We start from the raw sequence: 27,900 nt of genomic DNA, 5'->3' as shown, positions 1-27,900 counted from the left end.
GGTGGTGTAGTGGTTACATATTGGACTGCGATCTGCATGGTTGGTAGTTCAACACCCCCAGCAGCTCTTCAGGAAAAAGACTGGGCTTTCGACTCCTGTAAACAGTAAACAGTTACAGTCTCAGAAACCCACAGGGGTCGCTATGAGTCAGCATTCACTCAATGGCAGTGAGAATTGAGTTGTGAGTGCCAAACTAATCCATAGTGACAGGAAGCAGATAAGCAATATCCTGAAGTTGAGAGGGGGAAGGGAGAGGACAAGAAGGGACAGGAAAAAAGGATTGCAAAAGAAAACAAAACTTTTAGAAGTGAAAATTCTGTAATCTTGAGCATGGCAATGATTTTATGGGTGCATATATATTCAAAACACATCAAAGTGTACACTTTAAGCACATGTAGTTTATTGTATATCAATTATATCTCAATAAAGCTTTTTAAATGGTAAAAACAAAGTAATTGTAATCATGCCAATATAGTGTTGGCTTAAAGAAAGATCAATGGAATAGAAATTAGTCAGAGAACAGACCCACATGTATAAGATAAATTGATTTTCAACAAAGATAAGCATATCACTCTATGAGGGAAAGTATAAATACTGCTAGAATAACTAGAAATCTATATGGGAAAAAAATTATATCCTATAGGGAAAAAGATCTAAGTAAAACTACCTAGAATGAAAGCAATACAACTGCTAGGGAAAAAATAAGAAAATATTCATCACTTATGGTTAAAATGATTTTTATATAACAAAATATATTCATCATCTGTGGTCTAAAATTATTCTATCGGCTGCAATGGGAACTCTGGTCTTGTAGTAGTTACCCAATGGGCTGCAATCCACAAGGGCAGCAGTTTGAAACCACCACTGCTCTGTGGGAGAAAGAAGGGATTTTCTACTCCTGTAAAGTGTTACAGTCTTGCCAACCCACCAGAACAGCTCTCCCCTGTTTCTCTGAGTCGGAATCGACCCAATGGAAATGCACATGGACTTGGTTTTCTCTGAGTCACAAAGGAAACATGGATTTCAGCCAACCTTAAAACGTCTACTGTATCACTGAGAAGACAGGGAAAGACCAAGCGATATGGAAGGGGGAAGAGAAGGAGAAGGAAAAAGCAAAAGGGAAGGACAGAGGAGTGGGAGACCTGGAAGATGTGTCGTAGACTGACCCCTAAGGAGTCATGGTTCTGTCAGTCCTGTCACCTGTAGTGTGTGCAGAACTACGACCGAGTCATGAACAATAGAAGATAGCAAGGAAATTACATTAGATAGCAAAAGTGAAAGAATTTTTCAGATATAATTAAGATCTATAATTAGTTGATTTTCAGTTTATTAAAGGGGAGATTATCCTGGTGAGCCTGGCTTAATTATTCGAGCCCTTTAAAGTTGGTGAAATGAATGTTCTAAAACTTAAATCTATTGACATTTAAACAATTGAAACTTTAACCCAAAGCTAATCAACCTATACATTTAGAATGGATGAGTTTTATTCTATTTACTTTTATCTCAATAATTGTTTTAAGTTTAATGTTAAAATGACCCCTCATCAATGAAATCTTCCATTTTGCCTCCTAATTATGACTGACAATTAGTTAGCTACCCCACTTGTCTGGCTCTCAATTTTGGAACCAGTAGACTTTCATTTTAACATTAAACTTAAAACAATTATTGAAATAAAAATAAATACAAAGACCCCCAAAAAGTGAAAGCCAGGCAAATGGGGTAAATAACGATTTGTTATAGTAATAACTAAAATGTGCAAGTGAAAATTTTATTCAGATATCACACATTTCTTTGGTGAATGCTTCCTCTGGATACAACCCTGTTACGTTAATATCTAAGGCTCCTCTGCCTTGTCTCTACCTCTCTCTCTGTAGGTGTCTTAATGTACACTGAAAACTGAAATGAGTAAGATTCGATTATTTAGCAATTTAACCAATCTCATCTGAGAGATAATAGGTAAAATATTTTTTCTATAGCTTCTTTAGCAGCACATTAGAAAGTTGAATAGTTGCAACAGAGACCATGTGCCCATATATTGAGGTGTTTGCTAAGTCCACACAGAAGAAGCACACCAGCATGTGTGATCCAAGAATTGTTAACCAGAAAATCAAAACCTAGAGGAGGGAATGAGCTAACAGTTTAAATTCTGAGTACTCAGATGGCAGAAGTCTGCAGATGACAGTGAAAACTCAAAACCCATTTGCAGGGTCCCCCCATGTGAATTTGATTTTGTACCAGAGATGGGAAAGAGAGAACATTGAACAAACAGAGAATATTGTAGCGTGATTACTGCAATTTTAAGTCAAAATGTGGCACCTCGTCAGTGAGCGCCCTCTTGATCCAGTGTATAACGTTCCCATGTTTAATATTTTCTGATTTGTCTTCAATTAAAGTTTTTCTTTCTTTCAGTGCATCATTGTTGTTGTGCTGTTTGTTTATATTTTGTTTTGATTTTGTATGATATTTCTGTCCATGAAACCCAGGCTAGATAAACTTATAGGGATAACCACCAGATCAGTAGATTTAAAGGAACATGACAGGGGATGCTGGCAGAAGCTCTTGAGCTAACAACAGCAAGTACAAGGAAGAAGAAATACACTGGAGTTGATTGTAGTGGTGTCTGAACAACTCTTATGAATGTTATTGACCCATGGAAATGTATGATATGTGAGTTGTAGGTCAGTGAAATTGTTAAAAATAAACTACGTATTAATTTTTTTAAAAAACACATCTACCATAGGACTCTTTGCATAAAATTGTTTAACTCTAATTTGGATAAAGTAGAGCTCACTCTTCCTACATTTGTATATTCTAAATAGAATTGAAACAAAGCTAAGATAATAGTTGATGAGTACACACGTACCATTGTAAGTCAAAAAGTATTGCTACATACTATACAAACCTTTATTAAGCAAAATATCAAAATGTAAACCTATTGTTTCTTGACATATTCTCCAGCTAGGCCTATACACTTCCGAATGTGGTTTTTCCATGTTTCTAACCCTTCCACAAAGAATTCCCACTCTTCTCTGTTTACAGCACGTCACAAAAGGCTGCTTTGGCATCCTCAGGGGACTCTCCTCATGTTTCCATTCAATGTTCGTTTAGTTTAGGGAACAAAGAGAAGACTGAACATGTAAGATCAGGGCTGTCGAGTGGATGGGCTCATGTTTCCCAGTGAAACTCTCCTAGGACGACCCTTGGTATCCTTGAAGAATGAGCAGTGTCATGACGGGAAAATGCTTTGGCACACCTTCCAAGGCCTTTTTCTTACCAAGACAGATTTCAAGTTTTCAGAAACCTTTGCAATAAGCCTCAAGGATCATTCTGTGTCCTTTGAAAAAAATCTATCAAGATGACCCCTTAGGAATCCCAGTAGCAAATTGCCACAACTTTCTTAGCTGACCGCTCTCTCTTGAATTTAATTGGCCCAGCAGATTGTCTCAGAAGCCAATGTTTTAATTGGATCTTTTTGTCTTTTTGAAAGCACACTAATGAAACTAAGGCAAGGGTATTGTTTTTGTAATCCATTGACCGCAGAGGGATTTAAACCTGTTCTGTTGGGCACAGAGTCATGGATATATGCAGTGGACCCAGGAGCACAACTTTTTGACTTACACTTGCATTAGAAAATGGAATAAATAATATGTGCACACTCAAGTTTCACTTGCTTGATATCCTTTCATAACTTAGACATGTATAAAAGCATTAAAATTAGTAATATTTGTCTGAAGAATACACATTGGTATTTTTATTATTTCTGTTTGCATACTCTAGGTTTTATTGGCGCATGAACCTAAATGCAACTGTTGTCTTTCTGGGAATAGCTTACATCCAGCACTCAAGAGGCTGGGCCTTGGTTTTACTTATTCCTTTTATGTCCACCTTGATGGCTCTGATAACTCTTCATATGATGTACTCTAAACTGATTCATCAGCCAGAAAAATGTAAGTAAACTATGCAATCATTTTTCTTTTTTCATAGTCGTATTATGAGGGAAAATGAAACATGAGTCCCCCCCCTCCCAAAACACAAAATTTTTTCAAAGCGATGTACTTAATTTTTCCCCCCCAAACAACCTTATCATCTTATCATTACATGTAATACATTTGTCAAACCTGTAATTCCATTGTTGGAAACATTTTTCAAACACATCCATTTGGATGGCTGAAAACATTGCTCTCATTTTTTTTCTTCACCTCCTCTACTTTGTCAAATCGCTGTTCTTTCGTGTCTCTCTGCATTCTCAGAAACAAAAAGAAGTGTCATGGAACAAGGTCAAGAGAGTCATGCTGTTGTTTGCCAAAAACTGGTGCACTGAGATGGCTGCATGAGCAGGTGCATTGCTCTGCAGGCAAAACAAGTGCCCTGTTCGACACAAATCAGGCAGCTGTTGTTGCATAATGTTATGCAATCTTTTCAGAACCTCTAGATAGAAAGCTTGATTAACAATCTGACCTGGTGGAGCAAACTCCAAATGCACTATGAGTCGACATTTTCATCTGTTTGGGAATTTCACAGATGTCTAGAATGAGGTTTATCATCAATTGATATTTCACCTTTTTTGAAACAAGAAAAGGACTCATACACTTGAGTTTTCCCCACAGCGCTGTCTGTGTAAGCTGTGTTCAACATCACAACAGTTTCTGTGGCATTTTTTTTCCGACCAGGAAACAAAGTATCACAGCCACACGCTGTTCTTTTAAATGATCATCACAAAAAACAAAGTTCGTGCAAAACTGCTTTTCTGAAGAATTCACTCTGACCAGAGAGAACCTTCCCAGGTGACACCACTGGGTGCACTGAGTAAGTTGCTTGATGCTCGCCTAGCATAAAGCTCCCCTCCAGCCACCGCAAGTCCGGTTTTTTAGGGGCTACCCCCTAGTATTTTCATTGATCTAAAGTCACTTGCATTTCTTTCAGTTAAGTACCTCCTTATATTTATAGTCCATGTGTCCTGTAGGGCTGTGTCTTTTTGTTGTCAGTTTTTTAAGATTTTGGTATATTTGAGATATTGATACTTTGTAGTAGAAGCTGCAAATATTTTATCCCATTTGCCATCATCTTTTTATTTTGTTTCTGGTAGTATATGACACACACTAGATTTTTCAGTCTGTCTGTTTTGTCTTTTGCTCAGGTTTATTGTTGTTTTTAATCAAATTTGTCCATCTCCTTATTGCTTATAGATTTTGCGTCATGACGTAAAAGTTTCCCTCATGCCCAGATAGTAAAGGAATTCAGTCATATTTTCTTTTAGTACTTACTTTTTTAGCTTTATAGCTCTGATTCACTTGGAAGTTAGATTTTAAGAATGAACCCAGTTTTATGTTACTGTTCGGTTATCCTAACCCCACTTAATTAAAAGTCCATTTTTCCCTCACTAATTTGGTTCACCACCTTTATCATATGATAAATTGTCACTTGCATCCCTCACTTTTCTACTCTGTTCTGTTGGTCTATCAATTCATCTATCTTTTTTTAACCCTGACCTTAATTCCTAACTTACTTTCCTTTTACTACTGCAACTTTCTTTACTGCTCTTCTATACAACCGCCACCCAGAATAAGATAATTGATTGTATTTTTGAAACTTAACTACCTTCACCATTACTTTATTTTCACTGAATAGTTGTGCGGTAGGTAGAAAGGGTACCATTGTATCCTTTGTAATATAGATTTTTTAAGCTTTGCTTCTGCTCCTGTGGTACCCCGCTAATAATTTCCCAATTCGCCTATAACTTTAAATTGAAATAATCTATTTATGAATTGAATTAGAATTGGATGGTACAAAGGGTTACCTTGCTCATCTGGTAACTAAAGGCTTGGAGGTTTGGGTGCATCCAGTAAAAACCAAACACACCAAATTCATTGCCATTAAGTCAATTCCAACTCATAGCAACCCAATAGCTTTAGTCCTTGAGAGAAAAGTCTGGTGATCAATGACTGGCTGAGTGCAAGTCTACTGTGACCCACAGTGGGTTGCCATGAGTCAGGGTGAACTCAATGGCCTCTTATTTCGGTGTCAGTGTCTTATATACATGGACTACATATAGACTTGGACTAAGTACATACTCTGTACTTGGTATATATAGACATATGTATAAGTGTATATGTGTATATTGGGACTAAGTATATACTGATATTTGTGGACTATGGTAAGTGCTCATTCAGTGTTTGTGGTGGTTGGTTAGAAAGAGTAAGAAAGCTGAAACATACTTAAGTGATTTGCCTAAGATTTCTCAAAGAATAGCCAGAGGGAAACAAGATTTAGCCATCATTTTTCTCAGGCTAGAAGTTATTCTAGCCTATACTGAGTCAGTGAAGCAATGGAAATATGATCCACAGAATCTCTTTTTCTTGATTCTCAGAGTTGTGCAGTCTGGGGGGGCTACAACTTAGCAATGAATACCCTCCTAGTAGTCTATTGAACAGGTCCTATATGCATAAAGGTATCTGAGAGACATTCTCATTAAACTTGAATAGCAAAAAGAAAGAGGAAAATGTTCATTATAAATTTTTTACTGGAAAATCATTTTGGCATTTTCTAAAGTGTACAATTATCAAATAATTTGCAGAGCTTCTGAGCATAGCTAGATAGAGCATATATATATTATTTATAGATTTAAATTTTATAAATAACTATTCAGACTCCCTTCATTTGCATTTCAATACCTTACTTAAAAATATATTCACCTGGATAAAGGAATGCAGTTCTTTTTCAAGTAATGCAGATCTTTATAGTCCACTGTTCATTGCCAGCCTATTGTAGTCCATATATTACAAATTTGAACATGTGAGAAGGTAATTTTTCTTTGGATATTAATAAGGAGAAATTTTGTCACCTGTAAGCTCAATTAGTGTAGAAAATATTCACCAGTAGCTTCGTTTACAACATGCTTCAGAAAATGAATGTTTTGTTTTGTGGGGGTTTAGCTATTATTTTTAAAAATGATTTCCAAGTTATAAGATGACTCACCTGTGATGAAGTAAAACTCTGTCTTCCCTCTAGCAAAGTATATAATCCTTATTTTGGCTTCTTCCTCTCTGATGACTAAATTGGAAATTCCTCAAAGCTGTAATTCAAAGCCATAGGTGACCTTAAAGAAATGATTTTTTTATGTGCTACCTTTTATTTTAAGGTAACTTTTCAAATGTGGACCATGCATTCCATTATGTTTAGCTGTCAAGCACAGCCTTCATTTGCATTTCTTCCCACTGCTATAATTTTGAGAACTGGCAGGTGACCAAAGAGGAAGAAATGTGCATCTACCATCTAGAGTGCAATGTAGGCTTTTTTATTATAATTAAGTAGCATAGATGTTCATGATTAGATCAAGGTCAGAGGAGCAGAACATCACAGCCAAGGACTCACAGGTACAAAGATAGAAAAATTGCTTTCTAAAAGTTTTTTTAAATTGTAATAGCTATAATCTTTAGGTTTTGCAATAAAACATTTTAAATAGCTCATCTGTTTTATTTTAGAATGTGCACGCCTGGTGTGTTTTCCACGCACGTTTTAACTGGAGCTTGAAGTCTCAGTTGAACTTTTCGTTTCTGATTTCCTTTTTCAACATCCCATTTCAGCTCATGGTGCAAAAAAGCAATTTGAGAATTATAATGACAATGGGATGTTTTTTTCTGCTGGACCTACATGACAAGCAAAATTATTTGTATAGAAGGCCTGAGTCTTCTATTAAATCTAGTAGATTTAATCCAAGTAGATTATTTGATGTCTATATGTTGATGTTTTCAATAGTATATCCTCCTGAACTTTCCAGTCACTTTCTGGAACAGTTGTCAGTCCTTTTGTGGACTGAGTACTGTGCACTCCCTCTTCCTGTCCTCTCTGTTTTGTTGGCTCACTCTCCATTCATCTGATTATTTTAGGTTCACAACTTTCTTGCCTTTCTTCCCTCTTATTTATAGCCTTATGTAGCACATGTTCACACTGTCTCAGTCTCCTTGGCTAACTTTTCTCTTCTAATGGTCCCCTAGCTGATATAAAGTCCTAAAATTTATTTCAGGGTTGCTATCTCTCTTTTACTCACACTTTCTTCCTATTTAATCCTCTCTAGTCTCATGACTTTAAATGTTCAGCTACTGACAGAAAGCCGGGGTCGGGGGGAAGGGGTTAGATTCAACCCACTGACAGTTTTGAGGTGCCTTGGAAGAGAAGTCTGGTGATTTGCTTCTGAAAGGACACAACTAGAAGAACCCTAAGGAATCCAGTTCTACTCTGAGACACATGGAGTCTCATGAATCAGAATCAACCCAATAGCAGCTGTTTTAATGGATATATCAAACACTCAATTTTATACGGGCCTCTCTCTTGACTTCAATATGCATATATTTTCCTCAAAATTTGACATTTGACTTGGATATTGAATATTTATCTCAAACTTAACCTGGCCAGAATTCAACTCTTGATCCCCATGCCTGCTCTTTTTTGTCTTTGTCACCTCAGTTTACCAATAGCACTCAGTTAAGGAAAAAAAAATAAACCAAGTAATCAGCCTCAAATCTTCTCATTTCTTTATTCCCCTTCCAACATTAGAAACCACAGATTCTTCTGAAATAAGTCAGTCATATAAACACTAATATTATATGATCCCACATATATGAAATATCTGGAATAAACCAACATATAGGGACAAAAACTTCTTAGTGGCAACCAGAGGTAGGCGGGAGGGGTTAAGAGGGAATCATTGCTTAGGGAATACAGAGATTCTGTTAATAGTAATGGAAAAATTTGGAAATGGATGGTGGTAATGGTTGTATAATATGTTGAACTCATTATCACTGAATTGTAGATACAAAAAAGTGTTGAAATGGCAAATGTTTTGTTGAATATATAAATATATTACAATAAAACACAAATAGTACAGATGATGTTATGCTTCATAATGTATTACTTTTTATGCATTCAGGAAAAAGCACTTCCTTCTCATGCTTTTCATCTCTCTCTGTTGCTACCATGGCTACTAAAGTGATCATTATCTCCTGCCTTTCTCCCAGCTTCCCCTCTGATTCCCTGAGATCTGTTATTCACACAGCTGTCAGAGTTCCGGAGTGATCTTTTCCAAATATGCAATGCACAGTATCTCTACTCTGCTTCACACTCCACAATGGCCTGCTAGAGCACGGAAGATAAACTGGTTACCTTGGCCTACAAGGTCTTGTGCCTGTGGACTTCATCTTAGACTTCATCGCTTCCCAATCTCCTTTTCAATGAATGGGCCTTTCTGTTCCCGAATCACTTCCTGCTCATTTCTACCAAATGGCATAAACTCTCTCAGGTTTTTTGTTGTTGTTGTTGTTGTTTTTTTGGGTGGTGGTGGTGGTTTTGTTTTTGGCCTCCTTCTTGTCATTCAAGCCTCAGCTTAAATGTCTTCTTAGAGGAGCCTCTTTACATCATACCCATAATATCCTTCAAATCTATATCCATAATATCAGCCCATTTTATTTCCTTCATAGAACTTATCTAGCATTTCCCTGCTTATTTAGTATTCCTTCCATCAGAAAGAAAACTCAGGGCTTTGTACCTCTTTCTCACTGCTGTATGCCCAGGGCCTACATCAGTCTGTGCCATATGGTAGAGACTGGATAAATGAGTGATTGCATGCACCCTTGTTTGCCATCAATTATGTACCACTGCTGTTCAATACACATGAACCCAGATGGAATCATGAGAGGACAGAATTGAAAACCTCACTTCTATTTACTCACTTATTGCTTCTTGACTATTTTGTTTTCATTGCTTCATATCATTGTTTCAGATAAAATTTTATTTTTTACAATGTGGATTCAATTGAAGCCAGTACTTCTTACATCCTGGTCCAGGTAACAGCACTGATCTATGAACAGTTTCCTGATAGTTGACAGCAGAATAAATACAAAAAAGGAGAGAAAACTGTTAGAAATGATGTTTATGGAACTTTTATAGTAGCTTCATGTGTATGGACTGTAATAAAAATCAGGACTTATAGTTTATGTTTATTCATTTTATTCTACTTCTAGTACTTATTTTTTTGCATCTCATTTTAAGTGCATCATTCAGCACAGTTCAAGAAGTACTTATCTAAGTCACCTCCCTGGAGGAATAATATAAGAGTCATGCTCAATTGTGTACTAAAATGGAAGAAAAAAATTATCACACAGTAAGAAAAGATCCTCATTTATTTTGCAACAAATATTGATGATGAGTTCAAAAAGAACATTGAAAACATGTACAATTTATTCAATATAAGCACTTAAACTTGAAAAAATTGGGTGAAATATCTTTGGGAATAGCCTTGCATCCTAAAAATAGAGCCGTTAATAACAAGGACTAATTGAAACATACAGACATTTTGGCCAATGAAATTATTAACTCTATTAATGAATCCCTGATGACACTGTCAGGTACACAACGGACTGCTACCTGAAAGGTTGGTGTTCAGACCCACCAGCTTCTCCTTGAAAGAGAGATGAGGCTCTCGGCTCCTGGAAAGGTTTCCAGCATGGGAAGCTCTTTAGAGGGTTATTATGAGCTGGGATCCAGTGGGCAGCACTGGTTCAGTTTTCTGGTTTGGGTATCTGCCCAGTACTGTTGTGCAAAAGTTGCACAGGGAGCAAGTTAATGAGTAGCAGATTGACAAAATTATAAGGAAATGGTAAGAAGGTAAGCCTCATAGTTCAGGTGTGTTTAAATTTGGTCTTTCACCTATTCATCAACATATTCTCAGATCTCCTCTTACTAAAACCTTAAATAAACTAATTGACAAAGCTAGGAAAATTTCATACTAGTGTTTTCTGCAATAATTACTGCCATCAGGTCAGTTCTGACTCACAGAGAGTCCTTTTACTTGTTTCCTAAGAGGTACGTCTCACAGGGACTTCTGTACCCTCAGCCTTATCAGTCTCTGGACCTGAGGTATATATCTGCCTAAGGTGGGGCACTAGTGACTCTATGTATGAGTCCATCTCCATCAGCAATTATCCCCACATCCATCCACATGACTGAAACACACTTCACAGAGGCCACCAAAGGGCCACTGATGTAATCATTTTTGGTCACTACCAATTTGGGATGGATTTGATTCAGTGACTTAAAGGTGAAAGGCTCCATATTCAATTACCAGGTCCCCAGCCTCCTCAGTTAATCAAAGGCTGACATAATAGGGCCATTACAATATTAAAGAGAAGATCAGATCAGATCAATATAGCCACTCTCTGGTAATAAAAAGAAATATTAGTAAATGTTCTTTACTTAAATATGACCACCAATAATCTATGGCATTACAATGAGCCCGGTTAGAATGCACTTCATCCTCAGTTTTGCTGTGGGAAACTTGAACGTAATTACAATGATGATCAAATTACATTTTGAGATTCTACCTCAGCATTCTTTTGGGACACGCAAACCTTTTCACACTTACTATATCATTTATCCTGCAACCATGGTTTGGTGTCTATGTAATTTGTGGAAAGATTTATCTGGGCAAAGAGGGTGCTATAAAAAATTGTAAAATCACCATGGCAGAGCTGAACTGCTAACTAAACGGGGTCTCTTATCTGTCATTGTATCAGGAAGTTCTAATGGAGTCAAAGAAAAGGTGGAATCTGAAAGATCATAAAAGAAGCAACAATGGGGTTGCAAATCACTAGCAGTAAGTGACTACTAACAGCGGAAGCAATAAAAGGTTTCTGATGCTGGCGCATCAGCCACATCCACCCAGAGAGAACTACTGGAAAAGTCAAAAGCCAATTAATCCAATCTGAACTCTTAGTGACACTATCAACATGTACAAAGTCATTTGAAGAGTTCAAAGTGTAACCTTACATCTGAACCGAGGATAACATCAGAGGAATGAATACATTTCCCTTCATCTCCATGTCAAAATAAGATACCACCCTCTCCCTGCCAAGGGAAGCGAAGGTTATGTATATAATGATTTATATATTTTTTATAAAGTACTAGTTCTTTGTGTTGAGGATGCAAAAGTAAGTTCAGGTTTTTTATTCATTAATGACTTCAAGTTGGAGACTTCTAAGAGATTCTGAAATCCTTTACTTTGGGGTTTTATTTTGTCGCCTTTCTTTCCTTTTTAATATGTTCCCATTGATCTTCCCCTTTTCCTTTTGCACATCAGCTGTCAGATACCGCCTTGTGCTGGTCACCAGGACACCCGAATCCTTGTCAGAAGATTGTTTCTTTGAATCCACCCCCTTGGGTGCTAAACCTTCCCAGTCACTTTACTGCTCTTTGCCATTGCGATTGTCATCTTTTTGATTGACATCTTGGAAAATCGAAGAGCAATGTCTTTACTAATATATAACATCTCCGATTATTTTCAGGTTGCTCCCTCCTGACAACCTTTGGGGTGTTCTTTAATGCACTGAAAATATACTGCCTGAGATATTACCATTTGGGCAGAGGTGTGACAGGCTGCTTGGACCAGGCCAAGAAAGTAAATGGTGGCTGCTGTAGTGAGTTCCACGTGGAAGATGCGAAAGGCTTCCTCCTGCTTCTCCCTCTCTGCATTTTTCAGCTTCTGTATAGAATGTGTATCATGCAGGTAAGGAAGGCAATTAAAACGACACCAATAATGTAGCTGCATATTAATGCTTCAAGTAAACTCTTCTTATTGTTACTCCCAACAAGTGCTTTATTTACATCCTCAAATGCACGTAAACATTGCCAGTGTCGTTGTTATGTGCCGTGAGCTAACTTTCAACTTATAGTGACCTTATGTGATAAAGCAGAACTGCTGAATTGGGTGTTCGAAGCTGCATGTTTTATGCGAGCAGATTGGTGCATCTTTCTCTCATGGAACTGGGCTCTAGCGGGCAGGGAGAGAGAGCACGGCCCTCAGTAAGACGGATCCACATAGTAGCTGCAACAATGGCGTCAAACATAAGAACAACTGTGACGATGGTGCAGGACCAGCCAGTGTTTCATTCGGTTGCACGTTAAGTCGTTATGAGTCAGAACCGACGGGCAGGCAGCTAACAGTGAGAAGAATCAGGCCAAGCGGTACGTGAGAAGAATCTGGACATGTACTGTTGATCTTCCACGGAACTAAAACCATTTGCCAGTAGATGTATAAGACAGACAACACTTCAGAGTGCATAGGAGCATAAGCCTCAGGAACAGCGAAGAATTGTACCAGCCCTCAATAAAATAATTTTTTAAAAACCCAAATCTAAAGACAATGACAAAACCTCACTGTAGCCAAAAATTTTGCCCTCCTCCCTGGTTGAAACTTTAAACAGTGGGGTTCAGAAGTAGCTAAATTGACTGATTAGAGTACCGCCTCCACTGTACTCCACTGTACTAGTGAGCAAATGGTTTTCTTCCCACCCACTCTATTAGCTCTTTAGTGAACCAATAACCATATGTAGAAAAAGCCGAAGAAAGACACTAACCCGAAGTACCTCTTATAAGTATACATTGTTCTTTAAAAATAACGTGATATGGTCTAAGACTAACTTATCGATGGAGAAAAATAAGGGATCAGGAAAATCTTTAAACGGATTTTAGACTTTTTTCCCATTGCTAACCCACAATTTGGAATTTAGAAGGTCGACGGATGAGTTTTACAAAATCTTTGGACACTAGAGTTAAAAAGAAACTTAGACATTAACTTACAAGACTACTTCATTTGTTGGAGAAGAAATGGAGGCTCAGAAAAATTCCGTAATAGTGTCTTAAGGTAAGCTCATTTGCCCTCTCTCAGTACAATGCTCAGTCTTCTAAATTGACCCTCATGTGGCCTGGTCCAGCCCCCTGCTTATTTTTGTATGATCTATAAACAAGGAAAGTTTTACAATTGTATGTAGTTAAAGTATCAGAAGAAGAAGATTTTGTAGCACACAACATTTAATTCATAGCACCCATAAATAAAGTTACTGGGAGAATAACCCACACATTTGTCTGTCTTGCCGATGGCTGCTTACATGCAACAACAGCTAAGTTGAGTTGTTTTAGTAGATTGTATGTGGGAGTATTGAATAGCTGGTCCTTTGCAGACGCTTGCCAACCAATGGACTCAAACCATGCATGAAACCTAGTCTGATTTAGAAGATCCACTTCCCTACTGACTCTACAATGGTAGCCGGGATAAAAAACACAAACCACAGCAGACACACGTATATTGCTGCTGTTCGAACTATACATTCACCGGTCCCCTGGCATCTTCGCAATTGGTCTTATGTTTGAACCCATTGTTTTTAGGATACTCATGATCACATATATGGGTCACATATATGGCTCATATATATTAATGACCCGTATACATGATTATGAATATCATTAAAAACAACTTAGGATGAAGAAATTGATGAGTGTAAACTTACTGTGATCTGATTCATAGACTCGAACTGATTGTGCTAACACTACAAACGAGTAAAACCTAATCTTCATAGTGCGGTGAAAGCTGATATTTCCTTTGACTATATTGAAGCCCTTTCTATAAACTGTTGCACATATATTTTTAATTAGACACACCTGAGGATTTTAAGGACCCCTGGTGGGGTAGTGGTTACTCATTGGCAGTGGCAGTGGTTACAATCCACATGGTTGGCAGTTCAGTTCAAAACCACCAGCACCCCTCAAGAGAAAGACGGCTTTCTACTCCCATAGCAGTTAGTCTTGGAAACCCACAGGGGGGTTCTTTATGAGTCAGCATTGGCTTCATGGCAATGAGAGGATACATTTTGATAACTATTTTTAAGCAAATCAATAAAACTAAGTGCCTAGTTTATTTCAGAGGGGAAAAGACTAATGTTTTTTGAAGACCTATTATGTTGCAGCACTCTACAGGATGGCTTCCTTGTATCGAATTTAATTCTCACAACAAGCCTGGAACATCTGGTATTTTTAGTTCAGCTCTAAGGCTGAGTAACCATTCAGCTTGGGGTTGGTATCAACCCTCATGCTTTGCTATTTCTTCCAGTCCCTCTCTCCTGACTCAGCTAAAGATCACTACTAGATATAAGTTCCAAAATTATATACATATAGTAATGTTATTCAGGAAACTTCAAAGAAAATAATTAAATTGTACCTCTTTAGAGAATTCGATGAAATGGCCACTGGGATAGACTAGGATTTGATTTTTGCCCCCAAGATGAAATAATCAGCAGTACAAAAGCGATCAGAGTACGGAGAATAAAACATCATAGGATTCCATATTTTAAATTTAGTAGCCATTACTGACCTTCAGTTCCAAGACATACATTTAAAATATGTTGATATGAAGGCTGATGCTGCTGCCATTTGTCATTGCTGGCCGCTCAAAGGTGAAAATGAATCTCGATTGACAGCAATTATTTCTGAATACTCAGAGGCTTGTATGAAATAAAATTATTTAAAATTTTAAAAGGGGATGATTTCAGAACTTGAGGGAGAAGCACAAATGGTTTCAAGCTTTCAAGACACTGGAACCTTTTCTTAGATTAGGCAATATATTAATATTGCTTCACTAAAGATTAATAGTACATTTGCCACATTATTAAGTTAACAGGTTTCTGTGTCTGTGATTCATACCGATAATAACTTTATTCCTATTAACAATAATTCTCATTTTAAATCAGCAACAGAAACCTCCAAGTTGTGCTGGGAGCCTTTCAGCCTTAGAGTGATTCTACTGCCAGCACTTTAAAAATTAGATATTTTTTCTGGTTGGGGGATAGGTGCTTATTAATTTTATTGGACTGGGGGCAGAATTAGTTCATGTTCTCTTCATCCTTGCCATCTGCACCCAACCGAAGCAATCTTTGCTTACTCTCCTAAGGGTGAAGTCGTGATTTAGGATAAACTATAACCAGGACAAGTTTTATAGCTGGAAAGAACTTGAGTGAAAATGTGGTCCCTTTCTGTTTTTAAGTCGCGAAGGTAGCATTAACCTCACTTTACAAATGTGGACTTTGTAACACTGAACTAACTGCCTCCTTGGCTCCGATTCTCCTGACTCTCTCAAATTTTACAATTTGTTACCGGAGAAAGAGCTAGAGAAGGTTTTAAATAAGAGGTTATCATCCGGATGCTTGAGCAGGGATGCTCTTCTGGGATGAGGGGAGGCAGGGACCCTAATCAGTTCATGCACTGTAAGAAACTCCATTCCTTAAGGAGAAGAACAGGGTTTACTTTCTTCCCATGCCCCTTAGCAGCATTGTGTGCCACTGGGCGGTCAGGCAATGGTCCCTGCTGCTAATGAGAGTGATGATGATGGGATGATTAGAGCAAGCTTGCTGAACTAAAGCTGTCAAAGATGCCTTTTCGCCCTGTGACATTGCCTTATATCTAGTAATAAGAGGAACTCCAAAAATTTCGTGAAAAAAATTCTATTGTCTTTCAATTCCATTTCCCACCCCACCCCACCATTATCGAGCCTCCTTGTATTAAAATCTAAAGGAACTTAATACACAGAGTCTTCAGGTCAGGGTTAGAGTTTCAGTGGGCATTGGGTTTATTTTCTTTTTAGTGCAAACCTAATAATCTATTAAGGAGCCCGGTAGTGTCGTGGTTATGCATTGGGCTGCCATCTGTGTGGTCCGCAGTTCGAAAGACAGGGCTTTCTACTCCTGTAAACAGTCTCAGAGACCCACGGGGAGTGGCTACAAGTCAGCGTGGACTTGATGGCAGTGAGGGCGGTTGTTTTTTCGTTTGTTTGTTTTGGTGGTGTTGTTTTTTAAGAAACCATTGAGGGCCGTGGGAGTGGGGAAATAAAAATATCGATTACTCGTTAATCGTCTTTTTTCCCTGTAGCTCCCATTGTGGCCTGCTTTCGTTTGTTCCCATTTTTGCTCAGTCCTGCACTCTCTTCACAGACAGCGGGCTGGGGTGGGGGTGGTGTCTCTGGGTGCGGCCTTTGTGTATTCTGAGGGTCTTCCCACCCACGCGCTCACCTTCCAAGGTCGAGCTCTAGCCGATCAGTCTGCTGTCCTCGACGACAGGGTGCTCATCAGCTACACTTTAGAGGTAAATCGCCAGGCCTTTCTTCCTAAGCTGTCTTGGTCTGGGTAAGCAGTTTTTGCCTGGAAGTCCTGGAAAAATGAGTCCCTCGTGGGTAACGCTGCTGGGGTTTGAAATACGGAGAGAAAATCCCAGAAACACAGCAGCATGCAGGCTGCTACACAACAGCAAACTGACAGAGGGCTCTGGCCCATTCCAAATTCCATCCTCACTACCCAGGAGTCAAGTCTGACCCAAGCCACCCCCAGGACAGGGAGGACTGCCCTTGTGGGGTTTGGACATTCTGTTTACTGGAGTAGAAAGCCCGGTCTTGGTCGCTCAGCGCTGCTGATGGTTTCGAACTTCGGACCTTGTGTAGCAGCCTCATGCGTAACCCACCCTGACCCTAGGGCTCCTGGACAGCTCACCCACGTCACATAATTCATTTAAAAAGGAAACACAGACCTAAGCCTGTCTTCTCTCCTTCTTACCTGTTTGACTCACATTGGAAATAAAGCCAATGCTGGAAGCCAAAGGTGACAGGCGGGCAGCCCACGCCCGACATGTGTTCTCCATACAGAACCCTGCTTTTCAGAGGGGAAAAGTCATTCCTGTCTAGCTTGCCATTGAGCTAGATGTTATTGAAAGGATCTGTTATCATGAAAAGAAAAGAAAAACATTTTCTTTTCATCTACGTAAAAACAAACGCTTTCATGCCTTCTCTTGGTTTTGGCTTTTTTGTTATGGGGGGAAAGTTTATATATATAAATACTACATATATACTAAACACTAAAACTTAGTGTTAGCTTGATTTCTTTGTGCCATCCTAGACACAAAATCGGCACAACCTTTCCTTCCATAGGAAAAGTTAGAACATAGGGTAGATGACAAAAGGTTCTTCCATAATATTGTGAATAGACTACAGAGTCCATAATGCCTCAGACAAGGCATTTTATCAGCTTATAATGGGGAATTGAACAGCCAGGGAACGCGTGTGTAGCTCACCATTCCAGTGTACAAACCCTGGACAAGAGGACTACAGCCAGTAGTGTCACTGGTGGGGCCGCGGTGGGAATGGAGGTTGGAGGATGAGGGAGCACACCCCCTGGTGGTTCTGAATGACCCCAAGGTTCACAGCGTCCTTTCCCCATCTCCCTCCCCCAAATGAGGGTGAAGAATGGCCCTCCACAGCGGCCACCCAGGAAAGTCTGTGCCAAGGTCAACTGGAGAAAGTGGGGGAGCCTAGGGGAATCACTTGGGGCCAGGCTGCGTGGCATGGCACTCACCCCTACGGGTAGGGTAAGCTCTCCCCACGGGGTGGGGAAGGCTGTGTGTGACACAAGGAGTTCCCACACTGCATGGCACCAACCTCAGTCTTGCCACTGTGGCCTACAAGAGGCTTCCTTCAAGCGAAACCACGGTCTGAATGAACGGTTGCCTTCCTGCTCCACCACAGATTCCTTCCGGGTATTATCTGCAGACCATGAACTCCAGCCTGAATGTGAATGGATTTCTTCTGCCGGTTGCCATAATGAATGTGATGAGCACCCTGCCGTTATTAATCCTGACCCCGCTTATGGAGTATTTCCGCACCTGCCTCTTTTCTTCGAAGAGAGAGGGCCCGTTTCTGTTGGCATGCATATGTAAGTACAACTTAGCATCCTGAAGGATTGCATACATTTTTTTTAAAACTCCTAAATTGTAAGGTATTAATTAGGGTAGATTTTGGAGACCATTAGTATATAAACTTTTATAGTTAAATTTTAATCCCGTAACCCATATTTACTTATTCCATCAAGTTTTAGGAAACTAACACTCTTAATGGGCTTTGACAACCCGGAAGTCTTTCAAATTGCTTTTTGCGTCTGCCAGTGTTGAAATCCAAAAGCCAGTGTTCGGTGCATGTCCAGCATTATCCTAAGCACTCTGAACACACGAAACGAAAGGAAGGCATTGCCTCGATCCCCACCAGTACGGAAGTGAAGCAGAATGAGCGCAGGACAGCCTGGGCTGGATTTATATTGTGACACGCCTTGGACTGTCCCAGACGAAGCTTCAAAGAAGCTTCAAACATTTATTTACCAAAAAGAAAGCACATATGGACAACTTGAGGCAAAATATTCTATACACCATGGCTGTAAGGATTACGTTAGAAATCCTTTCTGAGCACAGGAAATCTCAAATTCATTGTAAGTATGGGTAACTTTCTCTGGGGCAATTCTTCACTCTTGTGTCTTTGAAAACATGTTTAATCTTAAAGGGAGCATACTTTTGTTGGCAAGAGGAGGAGCCTAGGCAGAGTATACTTAGTATATTATTTGATAACACTAATGAACTAAATATTTCCCTTCAAGATTGATAACAAGACGTGCTAGAGAAAAAGGAGAAAGCTAATCACTTCACTGAAACAGAATTGTGTTCCTTTCAGGACTTAAAACAAATTTGTTTTGTGAAAGGTAGTCTGTATTCATATATCATTTGCATATTGGTTCATTTATTGTGTATTATTTTGCTTTGGGAATATAAAAAGTGTGAGGAATTTAAATTTTCAACTATATATTTGCTTACATTTTTCATATTTTGATTGTAGAAGATTAATATGTTTTATTAAGATGCATAGGTACAAAGCTAGGTACTTTTAATAGTAATTTGCATAATCAAATTAATTTGACTTTAAAATTTCCTTTCACCTTGAACTCAAGTGCATGGAAAATGTGAATGGTATTTATATGTATATCAATTATGAGTAAACAAATATGTATTGAGTTTCTAATTTGAACCTGGGTACTTCTATATATATGTCATATGCTCATGGTAAATGATCATTTAAAAGATCAACGTAGTGTCCTTTGAATTAAGGTCTTTGAATTCTGAGGTCATCGTTTTATGATCATCATTAATACAAAACAAGAAGTTAAATTATTGTCAACTTGGAATCCTTACTGCTACTTCCAATAAACTATGTTACATCGATGAAAACCACCATCAGCACCACGGGTAGTTACTTCTTACACTTCCTGTCATTCTTTCAGGAAGTATTAGAGTAACACTCAGTTACTCTTCTTTCAGGGGCTATCATCTTTGAAGAAGAGATAGTGTAGGGAGCTTGGGGGCACAGTAGATTTCCCATTGGACTACCACAGGTCAGCAGTTCAAGCCCAACCACCACTTTGTAGAAGGAAAACGAGGTTGTCTGCTCTGTAAAGATTTTCCATCTTGGGAACCTGAAAGGGAAGTTTTTACTGTGTCCTATAGGTTCACCATGAGGAGAAACATACTCCCTGCAGTGGGCAGTGTACGCAATGGCCATGCCTGGTGTCTGCAGGCACAAGAAAAGCTCATGCGATGATTGTAAACTTGATTATGATGGCTCAAGCTATGGTACAACATGAGACTTGCGCAGTAGACCTCCCTCTCGACCCTTCCACAATTTGCTCTTGAGTTAAATATTTCCCGCTCTTTCCATGACAGAAATTTCTGCTCTGGCTTTTTAAATATTGCTGGTGTTCTTTTCTTTCTTACTCGTTATTTGTATCTTTATATTTTGTCTCTTTTCTGTTTGGCGTTGTTTTTCATTGTTTCTCTTGGGTTTGCCCATTTAGGAAGCGCAGAAGGAGTGACTGCATGGAGACAATAACTGATGCAATGGTTTATCAGGAATGAGTGGGGAGGGGGAAGGGCATTGGGGAGCAAATAATGAATGCAGGAGGGTGGGGAGCAAGAGAGACAGTGATGCTCATAAGCCTAAGTCAAACTCCTGCCAGGAACGAGGGACAGAGAAGCCTCACACTTTGAACAATCTAGAAACTTATGAGGAAAATATAAAGTTACTTCCTTGTTCTAGCTCTTCCACAACAAAAGGCAAAAATCCAAAATACAACATTCCTGGATTCTAGGGTGCCAACTATTAAAAAACGTCCAACCATAGCTTCAGAACTATGTATAAAATGCAAATATTTGATATGATGTTCAAATATTGACTAGGTTTTCCTGTCACCACACTTGATCTATAAATATTTATCTAGTTTAATGTCAGTCTTATTCTACTAAAAATATAGAACAAGTCATTCCTTGTGCTTTATCTGCTTCCATAAATGTACATACTTCATTTTAGCCTTTTCTAGGTACACATTATTTGTGCCATGAGTATTTCCTTTCCTTAGCATTAATTATATCCAGCAGTATGCAGGATTCAAAAGTTTGTGCTGACACACCCAAGTATTAATCTGACTACAATTAGTCTAATTAAGATTGTTATTAAGCCTTATACAAAGCATAAATGTGTAACACAGGAGGTAACAATTATTTCGCTTTTATATAACATCTAAATTGAAATGCAAATGAAGTATATTCAAATATCTTCAAGAGCTTCATCTTTAAAAGTCCTTTATGATATAGATAAAGTCACAGGTTTGACTTCCGTATTTAATCAGTAAGTTCAACTAGTTCCAGTAATTGTTAGTTAATTTAAAGATTATTTCTTGTTGAAACCAAAGTATTTAATAAATTAAAAACAGGTCAAGAATCTTGTCACCCTTATTGGAAGTAGGATCAACTTAGTCTTTTATTTTTGCATTGCTATTTTTCTATGATGTTTTCTCCATCAACTGATATGTTTCTCCAGAGAACACTGCAGGGAAGATCCATTGCACAGTCCTAAAAATAGAAACTATTCAAACAGCAAAAGAAATAACCTGTAAACATTTTGCTGGAGTGAGTCGTTTATTCAATTATTCACTTATTTAATAAAAACACATTACGATCTTCAGGTTCATGTTCTTAAAGTTGACATCAAAGTTGAAATTCAATTTGAGTACACCACCCAAAGCAGCAGGTGATTCCTTATGGTGATGCATATACATATCTGATCTCCATGTCAATGAGAGGCCTGTTACATATTCAGAAATAAAAGCACAAACAAATGTTAGATATCCTAAATGAGTTTTGAAGTTACAGCTGCCTTTATGAGAGTGGTGTATCCGCAACAATAAGTTCTCACATGAGCAAATTTCCTCCTCTGAAAATTTGACAGAATCGGGTATCCAAGAAGAATTTTTGTGAATTCAATAGAATTTCCTCTATATGGTTGTGAACTTATATGTCAAAGACTCAAGCATCAAACTATGTAAGAAACCCTGTTAATTTCTCAGGGAGTAAATTTGACCAATAACCCACATCCTAAAATATCCTTTTCTTTTCTTTTTTTAGTATAAAGATTTTACTTTCAAACAAAACAGCAAGTGCAATTTTAATGTTTGAGTGTGTTTTGATTTGCTTGTATCTCATTATGGCCTAATTTGGAAAATTATTACATGGTAGGATAATAGGATAAAGCTTAAGAACTTCAGGACTCTTATGGACTGTCTGCAACCACACAGCCAATATTAAAACATGCATTATTTATCTGGATATAATATCTCCTTTGAAACCATTGTGCTTTATCTTGTAAATACAGATCTGCTAGAGGTTTAAAATGTGCACATTCTGATAAACTGCACTTTCCTTTGGAGCTATTGCAATCTTATACAAGTTAAGAATAAAAATGTAGTGGATTAAGTTTATGGTGGGATCAAAGTTGTTTTTAATTTTTCTTAAAGTCATTTTTCACCAGCACCTGGATTACAGTAGTAAATAAAACAGTAGAACGATAGCTATCTAGATCCTTCAGGTAAAATACTTAGTTATTTTAGAGTGGACCTGAGATTATGCATGTAGAACAAGCTGCAAGAACCCTTGGCTGTTCTAACAGTTAAGCACTGGACTGCTAAGGAAAGGGTTGGTAGTTCCAACCCACCCAACTATGCCACAGAGAAACATGGCCATCTGATTCCGTAATGATTACAACCGAAACCCTATGGGACAGGTCTACTCTGTCACATGATTTGAGTCACTATGATTTGAAATTAACTCAATAGATCTTAATAGTAAGCTCCCAAAGAATACGTAGGCTATTGATCAGTACACACTTTGAGTAGCCAGGAACCAAACTTCCAGTTCATATGTATATTATTGCACCTGGTCTGGATTGAAAATGACAAAGGCTTGGATGAAAATGATAATGTCAGTGGCAATGAAAGAAGACGGCCAATCGGCATCTATTTTGAAAATCTGGAGAACGTAATGATTAACTGGGGAAGGGAATGGAATTGAGGAAGTGGACTGCAGACATCTGGCTTCTCTGCAGGTGCTTGAGAAGATGGGTGGGAGAGAGAAGAATTAAAGGGAACGATCCAGAGTTCGGTCTTGTGTACCCTGTTCTTTGAAACGTGCCTTCAACTTCTCTTCTGGGGCATTCCATTGCATTGCTGACCTCTTTTTTGCTGGCTTTACTTAACTTTCCTATCTTCAAATGTAAACTTGTTCAAAGACACTGACTAGGCAGTGTCTTGTCTTCTTTGTATTTCATCCGATCTTAAATACCCTTTTTTAGCAAAGGACTCAAGTCTTTTTCTGCAGACTCAACCAATCTCCTCAGATTCACTTTTTGCTACAATTTTCATTTTTAGGCTATCTTTTTATAATTCCAATTCAACTTGTTCAGAATAAAATTAATTATCTTTATGCACATCTCTGATAGTTCCTCTTTAGGAGGGAAAGTGTAAATATTAAATTGAGTGGGCATATTTATATTAATGTTACCACCATGTCCTCTTTCCAGTCAACTAGATGAACAGTCAACGTTGATATCTGCTTCATCCTTGATTTACTTTCCCTGGTTTTATTAGTTGAATCGATGAGTCTTGTGTCCCCATCTTCCCTAAAGTTCTCCAGCACTGGGAATCCTGATTGTAATTCATTGTACCTTACAAAGACTTTTTCTTTAACTTCCTATCTTTATACCACTAATAGCTCTCCCATTCAATCTATCCAGCAAATGGCCTTTAGAGTAATCATCTTAAATGACAATTCTAATCATTTCACTGTGTCTACAATTCACAATGATTCTATTATCTTCAGAGTAATTTTTAAATTCCTTAAGAAGGGTATAAAATGCTTCTTTCAAAAAGAGTATTAAATGGCCCCAATCTTTCTTCTCCCTGATTCCAAATAATTTCAATGTATGACCGTTCTGAAAATGTGTCCAATCCTTTCCTACTTCTGTGCCTTTGTTCATGCTATTTGTGGCCCCATCCCCATTTACAATGGAACCTTCTCTAAAATATAAAATTACATTGCTCACCTCCCCAACTGGGAATAATTTATTTTTCTATTCCCCATTCTCAGTGTTGATATGAATATACAATGTCTGAAAACAGAGGTTTTTCCATCTTGTATCCTCCATTATGCCTAACATAAACAAACCAGTTGCCAATGAGTTAATTCCAACTCATGTGTGTCCGAGTAGAACTGTGCTCCCTGGGGTTTTTCATGACTCATGGTTCAGAAGCAGATCACCAGGCCTTTCTTTGGTGGCACCTGTGTGTGGGTGGACCCAAACTATTAACCTTTCGGTTAGCGGCCAAGCTCTGACTTATTTGTACTTCCTCCATGGGACCCCATACATGGCACTTGTTGTTCTTGTTTGAGGGGAGTAATGTTGATTCCAAATTGTCACCATCCTGGCTGCCAGAGTAGAAGTGCCTCAGAGGAATTGCTAGGCTGTGATCTTTACAGAAGCACATTGCCAAGACTTCCTCCGGCAGGGCCATGGGATGGGTTCTGACCACCTAATTCAGTGAGCAACCCAGAACTTAACCTTCTGTGCTGCTAGGCTCCACATCCAGTGATATTGAGTCCCTTCTGACTCATAAAAACCCTTCAGGACAGAGTAGAATGGCTCCTCCGGGACTGTCAATCTTTATAGGGACAGGTAGCCCCCTCAGTCTAGGTTTACGTCACCAACCTACATTTAGCATGCCGACATTTCACCCTTGGTACCATCAGGGACCCCATCATACTACTTGGACTATAGCAAAGTAGATGAATTAATACATTAGGTTTCTTTCAGAGGAGGCCAAGGGCATAACAAGTATGAAATCTAGATCGGTGCAACGATTTGACACATTTGATCTTGGTGACTATGGCATGGCTGTATTCCTTGTGGGGATCGCTCTCCATGGTCTTGGTACTCTCAACAAGTGCCTAGGTGGGAACGTGCAAATAAGGGATAGAGGTAGAGGACTCTAAAGAAGGAGAGTGGACAATTTTGTCATAAAAAATGACCATCTAAGAAGCAGGCATAAAAAAATCTCATAATCAGCAAGAAGGAAGATCCCGGAGTGAAGCACATTCAAGGGGGTGTGTGGAAGAGTGGCGGTAGCAGGCAGAGGCAAAGGGTGGGGGTGGGGTGGGGGTCCACACAGACCGAGGGAAAGAATGGAGGCCTCCCAGCCCCCAGAATGAGTAAAACTGAGTGACTTTGGGCAGAGGGCTGGCTTGTAGAGTGGGGGCCCTTGGAGCATTCACTCGTGCTGAAGGAAATTCATATCACTTGTCTACGCAGAGAGAGAGAGAGAGAGCTGCCTTCACTGTGGCCAAGAAAAAGGGCTGTAGACCAAATCGTTGAAACCTGAACATTTCTGATCATGACTTGTAACCTGTTCGCTTCCATAATATCCCCCCTCATCATAAGTATGGTCCATGCGCTCTGTGTGGCCACTGAAATAGATGATGAAACCCAGCAGTGTGTTGTGGGAAGAACAGCTGATGGAAGAACAGGATAAAGAAGATGGGAGGGCTATATCATTCTCGGGCAGATGGGGAATTGTCAAGCTTGAAGAAGTTAAATGTGGCTCCCACACTGTTTCTTCAGTCAGATGATCTGTGAAATTTATATTTTTATATGCTTTATTTACTGAATCACAAGCTTTACTCCACTATGAATGGAACTTACTTTAAAATAATACTAATAAATGCCTTAAATTGTTGAACAGTTATTTAGGTTTCCTTCTTTTTCACACCTCTCATTTCTGGGAGCTAGACTTTATTGGTGCATTTACATGCTGAGATATAATCACAAAATTTGCCTACCAGTTTCTCTATCAACCAAAACAAACACTAAGTTATTTAAACATGAGATTGATTTTTCTGAATTGAAAGCTTTGCCTTATCTTAAATTTTATGCAAGTTAGCAAAATGTGACTATCTCTAAATTTCAAACGAATCCCATCAAGCTCAGATATCCTTCTCTAACAATGGGGTCAAGTCCAGTTATATGAATGATAAATTGAGAATAAAATTATTGTAGTAGATATTAACAAAATTCAAACTCATTTTACACCAAAATTTCCTAGATAAAAAGAAGAGAAGAATTGAACCACTACCTGAATAATTTCATCCATTTATACTCTTTGTCTAGCTAATTCATCCTTTCAAGCCATTTTTCCTAGACCTAAGTTTCTAGTTTTGAAGTTCTCGAATGGTTACTTTTCTTTTTCTGCAAAAATTAGAGGAATATCAGAAAATCTGAAAACTGATAAACTCTACATGCCATTTCAAAACAGTTTTAAAAATAAAGATTGAAACCACATGAAGAAATAATTTTATTGAAATTTTTCTCAAATCATTTTTGACTCATATATTTCTTTAAAATTGTTTAGAATGATATATCTCATCTAGCGTTGAAAGTTTAAAACTATTGCTCTATCTTCAATGATAATTGTTACTAATTACTACCAGGAACACCTATAATACCAGCATGTAATTTTATTGAAACCTCACAGCCACCTTAAAAAATAACTAATTTTAATAATCATTGCTCCCCATTATATTGCTCTGGAAAGTATTAATAAACATAGGGTAACTGGTCAGAGACTGTATTACTAATTAGTTAAAAAATAAAAAGTTAACATTTCTAAGACCAACACCTAAGCAAAGGATCTATACCTGGGCTTCCAACCAGCTCCTCTTGGTCACTGCCCATGAAATGAAACCAAAATGGACTTTAATTTGTAAAATGTGGGTAAACCAGAAAGGGAACCAGAATGGGAAAAATTGCTTGAAACTTACTCTCCTTTTTAGAAAACAAGGGCTGTGCGCCTGTTGCACAATGACCTATCTCTTAAACAACAGAGTCAACCACAGCAGTGACCCTGACCACAAAGATGGCAGCTTTCCACGTCACTCTGAATGTGTGCCACCCTCCCCAGTCCTGGCAGCAATCCCATCTCCTGCACCAGGATCTAGAAAAGGTTCATTCTGCTTCTTCCAACTCTCCCATTCCAAGGCTTTGAACCATTATTTTCCTGTTCCAACTTCAATTCATTTCACCCACATTTTAAAAATTTCAATCTGTTCTCATTTCCTCCGCCTTAATGAAACCAACTTTAACCAGTTTAAAGCCCTTGTCTGGACAATACAGTGAGCTGCCCGACTATCCCCAGAGCAAATAATAATAATAATTTTGAGGAAATACCCCTTGCATAAATAGATAAGAAACACCGTGGCCTATTCTATTGATTTCTAACACTGTACTTCATTTTTCGTTTGCATTTTTTCCACTCAGTGGTTGGACATCTTTCTGTGGTGTTGTCTGTGATGGTAGCTGGCTTCCTGGAAATGCACAGAAAAGATTTCCCTTCAATGGAGCAAACTCTTTCTGGAAAAGTTATCCTTGTTTCCTCCATGCCCTGTTTCCACCTGGCTTTTCAGTACATCTTACTCGGTGTGGCTGAAACTCTGGTGAATCCAGCCTGTGAGTAATAATTCTATGATCTTAATGTCTGAACATACTGAACTTTAACACAGAACACATGATCTTAACAGGAGCTGTGAAAGCAATTGAAGATCTACATACTCCTCAAGATTTCCCACACATTCCAAAGAAGCTATTTATCACCCTAATTTTCAAAATGCTTAACCTCTCTTTATTTCTGACACACACACAGACACACACACACACACACACACACACAAAACAACAATAATTAATTCTACATCATTTGAGTTAGAATGAAGACCTGCTAACTTGGTTGAAGGTAGCAACCATTTGCCTGATATGCAACAGGGGCTAAAAGAACAAAAATAACT

The 27,900-nt window shown here is 38.5% G+C and overlaps 1 protein-coding gene across 1 annotated transcript in view; it reads left to right on the top strand.

The window, feature by feature from the left end:
* SLC15A5 (solute carrier family 15 member 5) overlaps positions 1 to 27,900 on the top strand; it is a 90,008-nt gene that overhangs the window by 20,361 nt on the left and 41,747 nt on the right. Inside the window, exons 3-6 of the mRNA XM_004713771.1 lie at positions 3,778 to 3,947; positions 12,336 to 12,556; positions 18,389 to 18,575; positions 27,377 to 27,565. Coding sequence (XP_004713828.1) covers positions 3,778 to 3,947; positions 12,336 to 12,556; positions 18,389 to 18,575; positions 27,377 to 27,565 — 767 coding nt within the window. The remainder of the gene's footprint in view (positions 1 to 3,777; positions 3,948 to 12,335; positions 12,557 to 18,388; positions 18,576 to 27,376; positions 27,566 to 27,900) is intronic.

The sequence above is a fragment of the Echinops telfairi genome, unplaced genomic scaffold, assembly GCF_000313985.2.
Source record: "Echinops telfairi isolate 266 unplaced genomic scaffold, ASM31398v2 ScPeMD7_21;HRSCAF=78, whole genome shotgun sequence".
Taxonomy (NCBI): domain Eukaryota; kingdom Metazoa; phylum Chordata; class Mammalia; order Afrosoricida; family Tenrecidae; genus Echinops; species Echinops telfairi.
This window is presented reverse-complemented; position numbering and strand designations above follow the sequence as displayed.